General features: G+C 34.8%; 1 protein-coding gene across 1 annotated transcript; it reads left to right on the top strand.

Moving 5' to 3' along the window:
- The first annotated feature begins 153 nt into the window (after nucleotides 1-153).
- LOC11421678 (stomatin-like protein 2, mitochondrial) lies at nucleotides 154-6,228 on the top strand. The gene is made up of 9 exons (XM_003602378.4): nucleotides 154-463; nucleotides 557-803; nucleotides 1,268-1,417; nucleotides 3,292-3,349; nucleotides 3,438-3,530; nucleotides 3,672-3,770; nucleotides 4,209-4,300; nucleotides 5,550-5,609; nucleotides 5,711-6,228. The coding sequence occupies exons 1-9, from the start codon at nucleotides 303-305 to the stop codon at nucleotides 5,972-5,974; spliced, it is 1,224 nt and encodes a 407-aa protein (XP_003602426.2). The 5' UTR covers nucleotides 154-302; the 3' UTR covers nucleotides 5,975-6,228.
- The last annotated feature ends 1,526 nt before the right edge of the window (nucleotides 6,229-7,754 follow it).

Genomic DNA, 7,754 nt, shown 5'->3' on the forward strand with positions numbered 1-7,754 from the left:
GGGATTTTAAAAATATTTATTGAAATGTAGGGACTATTCTCAAAATTGCATAAAATGTAGGGACCAAAAACATATTTAACCCTAATTAGAATTAGATTCTAATTTTAATAAGAAGATATAGTAATTGTGTAAAAATAAAATAAAAAATAATAGAGGTAAGAGGTTTTACTAGGGCTTTAGTAAAAAGAAACGGAGATTGGGGAACACGAAAGAAGGTGAAGAAAATTGATGAACACGTTAATTAGGTGAACAAAACAAAAAGGGGTTTGTTGAAGTTGCAGAGAAGTTCAAAGCACACGACAATGGCGAACATTTTGAAATCCAATGCAGGAAGAATCGCACTTCGTTCTATCACTCAATCCTTGACGGCGGCGTCCACCGCAACTACCAACCACTCCTCTTCACTCCCCTCTCGACTCTCCTCCGTTCGATTTCTTCGCAGCGGTCGAGATCCTGTCTCAAGGTAGGTCAATTTCATTCTCACTTATCAGTAATTACGAAATCGAATTCATATTTTATTTTTATTGAATTTAATTGGATTGAATTTTTTTATTAGGAATTATGAAATTACTCCTCCGTTGAATTGGGGGGTTCGTATTGTGCCGGAGAAGAAAGCGTTTGTTATTGAGCGATTTGGAAAATACGTTAAGACTCTTCCTTCTGGAATCCATTTTTTGGTCCCTCTTGTTGATAGAATTGCTTATGTTCATTCGCTAAAGGAAGAAGCTATCAGTATTCCTGATCAGTCTGCTATCACCAAGGATAATGTCACCATTCTAATTGATGGTGTGCTTTATGTTAAGGTGTGTCTATATTTTTGTCTATAATTCCGTTATTTAGACCTATGAAGCACTGACGCGGACACATTGACACATGTAGTAATCTATGAAACTGACATAATTGAATATACACTTGTAGTAATCTATGAAACTGACATAATTGAATATAATCACATGTGTCGGTATTGGACACGGACACGGACATGTGTCAGACACTGGACACGCCTTCGACCAAACGTGTACATGGGACACACCTTCGACCAGACGTGTCGTCCTACTCTAGGCTCGGTTTACTTTTTGAAATTATTTTTTTTTTTCCATTTGGTAAAATTTGTGTTAATTTTAGTTGTTGTGAATGATATACTAGATTTTTTAAGTCAACAATCGTGTATATTTTTGGAAATAATGAAAATGTCGAAAAACTGGTTTTCGAATCAGTCTAGTTTAATTGTGTGCGTTTTTAAATGTTTTTTCTTTTTTGAATGCAGATTGTGGATCCTAAACTTGCTTCTTATGGGGTTGAGAATCCCCTTTATGCCGTCATTCAGCTGGCTCAAACCACAATGCGTAGTGAACTTGGTAAGATTACTCTCGACAAGACCTTTGCGGAAAGGGACACGCTTAATGAAAAGATTGTGGTGAGTTTAGTTTATGAGCTGGTTGTTTGTACTATGCTGGTTGTGATTTACCATCCATTCATCTTTTTCATGGAAGCATTTAGTTACTTCAGTTTTAAATCATACTTAAAAATCTCGTGGGTGCAAATCTAGCTCGGATAGCCGAACATCATTTAGTTCTGAAACAATTGTGCCTTTTCAGATGTGGAGCTTTAGGGATTTTGTTGAAGGATAACCTGTCTGACTTATAACTTGATAGTTCTGTTTGAATCTAGTTATATTAAGATAAGGAAGGGAAAAAAATAGTCCTGTTTGATAAGGAAGGGATTTTGTTGAAGGATAACCTGTCTGACTTATAACTTGATAGTTCTGTTTGAATCTAGTTATATTAAGATGAGGGAAAAAATTAAAGGAATGAGACAAGAGCTAAAATTAAGATGAGGGGAAAAAAAATAGTCCTGTTTGAATCTAGTTATATTAAGATAGGGAGGGAAAAGAATTAAAGGAATGAGACAAGAGCTAAAGACTGAAATATTTTGCTGGTTATGGGGTATTGGCTACTTTCCTCTTATTATCAGATGCAGTGTGGCCTTGAGTCCTTAATTGATGATAATACATGATCCAGTCGGTGCTTTGGATTGGATAAAGCTAATTCATTTCAGCAACCTGACTTCAATACATTAAATACATTAAGTCTGTTAGATCACATATAAAGAAAGGCACAAAGGGCATGAAACAACCAGGTATAACTAGATATTTATTAAGTCTGCTAAATTATGCAGCAGTAGTAATTACTAGATATTAGAGCATTGGCTAGCTACAACAATTGAACCAGAAAAGAAATTACCACCAAAAATAGTCCTTGGAACTACCTTACAAAGCCCCTTCAAAGAGAGATGAACTGTCAGAATATCTTATTTCCCCTCGAACATCCATCAGCACAGTACGTGATTTGCTAACTAGTTCTTCTCCTTTTCCTGCTGCACCCTTATTTCTACTCTTGTAAACTTGAAAACTATTGGGCCACTTCGAAATTCAGTGATTTTGAAAGAAACTGGTACAAGTGTAGTAAATAATAGGATATTATTGATATAATCTCTGGAGCTAACTCGTTCTACTATAAACCGTTTAATCAACTTCCTGACTACAAGTTCCTCAAAATGTTTGGGTTTGCAAGCTTTCCCTTTGTTAGACCCTTTCATTCCGTAAGATTGTATAGTAACTGTAAGAAGTTCATTTTCTTGGGCTATTCGTCCTACTCTGAATGAAGAAAACGTTATTTATTAATCAAAAGCACCTCACATATTACACTCAACATCTATTTATAGACCTAACAAGGACAAACACCCTAACAAGCTATTCTTTTTCCAAGTTGGAGCATGATAATCTAAAATTGAATGAAATCTTGAAAAAGCAAGGACAAATTAATAATATTGAAAACCATATTTATGACATTGAAACTCTAAATAACTTACAGAAACTAACAGCCCAATTTACAACAGATTTTTGTTTGCACATCCCTACTCGTTTGGACATGGTTTCTAATCCTGCTCAGATGTTAGTTCATAGCAATGACAACAGTGTTATCAACAGCGGATTATGGTGGCCAGCCATAAACCTGCCATATAAACGTGGTGTTGTGGCCTATGTCGGAAACATGGCGTATATAGTTGATGTTGCGGCTTATGGTGGCTGTCACAAATTCGCCAGGCTAAAATGCCATGGCGGAATTTTGACAACACTGAATGACAGTAGATAACAAACACAAAGCAACAACTACGGACTTGCTCTTCCACATAGTGTAGCTGTCTTTTTTAATATATAAAGAATAACTCTTCCGTTATCTGCCGCCAAATTTAATAATGGTTAATTTAATTGTGAAAAAATTGTTGCAGGAGTCCATTAATGTGGCTGCCCAAAGTTGGGGTCTTGAGTGCCTTCGATATGAAATAAGTGAGTTTTTGGCAATGTATGAACAATTATCTTTTACCTTTTACTCGACAATTTCTGTGTAATTTATTTCGTGGTTGTCTTTCTGCAGGGGATATCTCTCCTCCACGTGGAGTGAAAGCAGCTATGGAGATGCAAGCAGAAGCAGAACGGAAAAAGAGAGCTCAAATTCTTGAGTCTGAAGGTAATCAATTTGATATTCCGACTCTTCAGATGTCCAAGGATGACATTACATTATTATCCATCCTGAAATTTGTTTTAATACCCATGTCATTCAAATCTGTAGTCTTTGTTTATGGCTTTGACGACCTGTAGTGTTAAACAGGAGAAAGGCAGGCTCATGTAAACAGAGCTGAAGGAAAGAAGATGTCAGTGATCTTGGCATCAGAAGCAGCTATGGAGGATCAAGTTAACAGAGCTAGAGGTTAATTACATGTTTATATATTGGTTCCAACTTCCATTTCTATGACAATATTATTCTCTAAGATAGCTTTGACATCTGCTAGATTTGATGTGCTAACTCTTATATTTAACTTGAAACTTTTATTTATATTAGTGTGCTCATATGTAGAGTATAAGTATCTTTTGAGATGAATGATTTTCTGCATGCAAAGATGATTAATTTTTTTTTTTTTTGAAGAGGTGCAAAGATGATTAATTAGATTGTAACATTCTTACTAGAGTATTGACATGTGTTACACTGTAACATGCCACCATAAAATTTGATGTTCAATTTAGGGTGCTGTTATCGTCTGTTTTCCTTATCCTATCAATTTAAGCTTGTTTGATATTCCCTTTCTACATTGTCAGTTCTGCTTGATATCTTCAAAACCTTATAATAATTAACACCATTCTTTTTCAGGTGAGGCTGATGCCATCATTGCCAAAGCAAGAGCTACAGCTGAAGGACTTAATCTTGTGTCACTAGCCCTAAAAGAAAATGGAGGACCAGAGGTGAGGTTATGCAGTTCTTTCTGTTACAATTTTGTCATTATAAACATTTTAGTAATTTTGTAGCTTTTCATCTAAGTTTTACAATGTGTTGGCCGAAAGTTATGTATAGATTGCAAACTCCTCACGCCTAGAATTCCGTTTTTTGTATATCAATGATGCTTGGAAATTTTAATCTTTAGATATCCTAGCATTCCACTCAGATAGGCTAAACATGTGAGTGACTGACTACGTTTGTATAGACCAGGTCATTACAGTCACAGTTTTCAGGGCAGAACCTAGTTGACCGTTTCTTGTGTAATGCTCATAAACACTTGTCTGATTAAAAGTGTAGCTTTTTTGCAGTAAAAGATTTGCACTAAGGGATGTTTGTTTCATTATTGTGAAAATGGTTTCTGAGAATAATTTTTCAGGAAATTAATGGAGTCTTATTCTTGGGTATTTTGTAGAAAGTGTTTTGTTAAAAGTTATTATAATCTTGGCGATTATTTGTCAGAGTGGGGTATGTGCTATAAGGGTAGTTACACAAATTTTATTCACACGTTAATGGAAACCTTTTTTTCCCACCTCCTTTTTTGGGAATAAAAACATGGGAAAGTATAAATTATTTTACTCGTGAATATTTTCTACGTGAGAATAAGTTTTGTACTCTTTAACAAACATGAGAATCTATATTTCCAACTTCCAGATTCTTGGGAATAATTTTTACTGTCAGGAAACAAACTCACCCTTAGTTTTACTTCAAACTTACGCTTGAGATGGCAGTTTCCAAGCATAAATTACTTCTCTTCCATTTCATTTTGGCCAAAATTCATTTTTCAAAATCAATGTAATTAATTTTGCAAATACTTGTCAAAACACACGTTAAACAGGGTTATTTATGTTTAAGTTTGTGTTATTTGTGAAGCTCAGAAAAAACTTGTGAATCTAGTGTTAGAATAAGGGAAATATATATCTTGATATTATGTTTGTGATTGAAGTATCTCATAGGATCGGTTTCTCACGTTAGAGTATCTCAGAAGATCAGTTTTCATATTATTTAGTTATTATCATGGTTTGTTTCCCTATTCAATTAGGATTAGGTTCTGTATCCCTATAAATTGGGGTTATTTCTTCTCTTATATAAATCCCCAATCCCCATAACTTCAGCATCTGGAATATAAAATTTCCTCTTGATAAACATGTTTGTTTTATCATTGTTGAGTCTCATGGACCAACAGGGAATGAATCATTATTGTCATTTGGTTTGCAGGCAGCAAGTTTAAGGATAGCCGAGCAATATATTCATGCTTTCGGTAAAATAGCCAAGGAGGTAATAGCCTACAAACTGATTGACATGCAAGTTTATGCACTGCACAGTTTTCCCACTTTGAAATTTGTTTTATATTTGTTCTGTTCTTTTCTTTTTTTCAGGGCACCACAATGTTGCTTCCTAGCTCTGCATCGAATCCTGCTAACATGATGGCTCAAGCCCTTACCATGTATAAAAGCCTGCTTGGTAATGTTCCCAGTAATACGCACAGTGGGACCGCACCCCTTCCACTAGAAGGGAAAAAAGAAGGAAATCATTCATCTGGCGAGGTTAATGAGAACTCAACAACCCTTTCTACAACTAGAGGAACCCCAGCTCATCCTGGAACATCTGGGTTTTCACTTCAGAGCCCGCCCTCCAAATAGGGAGTAGTATTTGATTATACTGAACTTGCCATTCTGATGAATTCATTTGTTTTTTAGCGTATGAATGTTATTGTGAAATTGAGTTCAGAGTTCGGAGAGAGAGAGAGAGGTAGAAGAGTTTGACGGGACTTTATTTTGTATTGCTAGTGGTTACATTGATTCCAGGATACACATAGTTTATAATTAGACAGTAGACATTAAATATATCTTTCTTCCTAACTGGAAAATTTGTGGAGTAAGAAATGATTCTAGTATTTTCTTCCATAAATAATTTTTGTCTGCACGCTCAGTAGTAAATGGTTGTTAAATTTGGGGTCAATATCCTCTCCATTTATAAATTTCTCCATTTGTTCTATTTAGAGAGATAAAGACACATAAAAAGTAAAAAATAATTAATGATGGTGGGACCCACTTAGTGATAGGACCCACCACTTATTTTTTTTGTCTATCTCTCTTCAAATTGCAACAAATGAAAAAATTTATAAATGGAGAGGATCTTGACCCTTAAATTTGTGGCTTTGTGCAGAGCATGTACTGTACACACGGGCAGTGCTTTCCAACTTCGCAACTAGGTTATGTTAAATGTCAAAAGTAGACAGTATTTGCAAGTATTTACCAAGGTATAAACAATATTGTTTTCGTTGGTAATTTACCTTGGGTGAAGTTTTTTGTTTAATTGTGAAAAAAGAAATACAATGATTTGATATTCCTTTTGTATACTGTTATCCTGGTCGAGCATTAGGTACTCTATCTTGAAGGACACTAAGTTCTATTAAAACTGCAATTGTTTGCCAGCGTTTTAATCGAATGCAAATAGTACATGCTAGAGTAACGATTTAGCTGACAGTTTATTTCACTTGGAACGTTTTCTTGTAGTGAATCGTATCACATTAGTCATCATACCTTGTATTATAATGACTGAAAACACAATCATTCTGGCTAGATGATTTTGATACTCCCTTCTTTCGTATTCTCCCTACAGAAAGGAGTGGTTAAAAGCCTAAAACACGATACCACATTAAGCGAAGGTTGAAACTTGAAGGATACAGGGGGAGTTGAAAGACAATAAACAACAAATCTTCAAATATGTTACATCATTGACAATTATGCAAGATGTAAGCATGAAACATGTAAGAAATATAAAATTAGTTTAACACTTGTATCCTCCTCGTCCATGGTTATGAAACAGATTAATAATCGTAGTTACTACCTCGATCTTTTATAGTAATTTTTTTCGGCAATTATGTGTATTAAAAATATATTTATTGTGATTATTATTGATTCGTTTTTCAAATACACAAGAAAAATGGTTATTATTGGCGGCCGGATTTCACCGGCGACTGGTCAAAGCCATTACTACCTGCCTGATTCCGTCATTTTACAAGGTCAATATAAGTGCTACTGATGGAAATATTTCCGGTATAAACTACCTTTTTTTAAGATTAAGTTTAAGGTTACTGTGGCCTAGAGTCCTAGACATCTAGAAATCTTATGAGGCTTTGATTACCATTACTAGTGGTTAGGGATAGTTTTTAAATCTATATTAGTTACAAACCCGTGCTTCGCACGGGTTGAATTACATATTTTTTTAAAAATTTACTTTAAAGAAGAGATGTTCAAATTACGAAACATTGTTATTCTTCGAAAATTTGAGAACGAAGGTCGCGTGTTTCACTCTGGTTGAATAATGTATTTTTCAAAAATTTGGCTGTGAAGCAGAAATGTTCAAATTACAGTAAATTGTTGTCCTTCATAAATGTGAATATCGCGTTTTTGAAAT

Source organism: Medicago truncatula, chromosome 3 (assembly GCF_003473485.1).
Source record: "Medicago truncatula cultivar Jemalong A17 chromosome 3, MtrunA17r5.0-ANR, whole genome shotgun sequence".
Taxonomy (NCBI): domain Eukaryota; kingdom Viridiplantae; phylum Streptophyta; class Magnoliopsida; order Fabales; family Fabaceae; genus Medicago; species Medicago truncatula.

What these genes read in the sequence shown, in the direction of transcription:
- LOC11421678 (XM_003602378.4), top strand. Translation starts at nt 303, where the DNA reads ATGGCGAACATTTTGAAATCCAATGCAGGAAGAATCGCACTTCGTTCT. An exon ending in GTGCCTTCGATATGAAATAA is followed by an intron (nt 3,350 to 3,437) that starts GTGAGTTTTTGG and finishes GTCTTTCTGCAG; the next exon opens with GGGATATCTCTCCTCCACGT. An exon ending in TCAAATTCTTGAGTCTGAAG is followed by an intron (nt 3,531 to 3,671) that starts GTAATCAATTTG and finishes AGTGTTAAACAG; the next exon opens with GAGAAAGGCAGGCTCATGTA.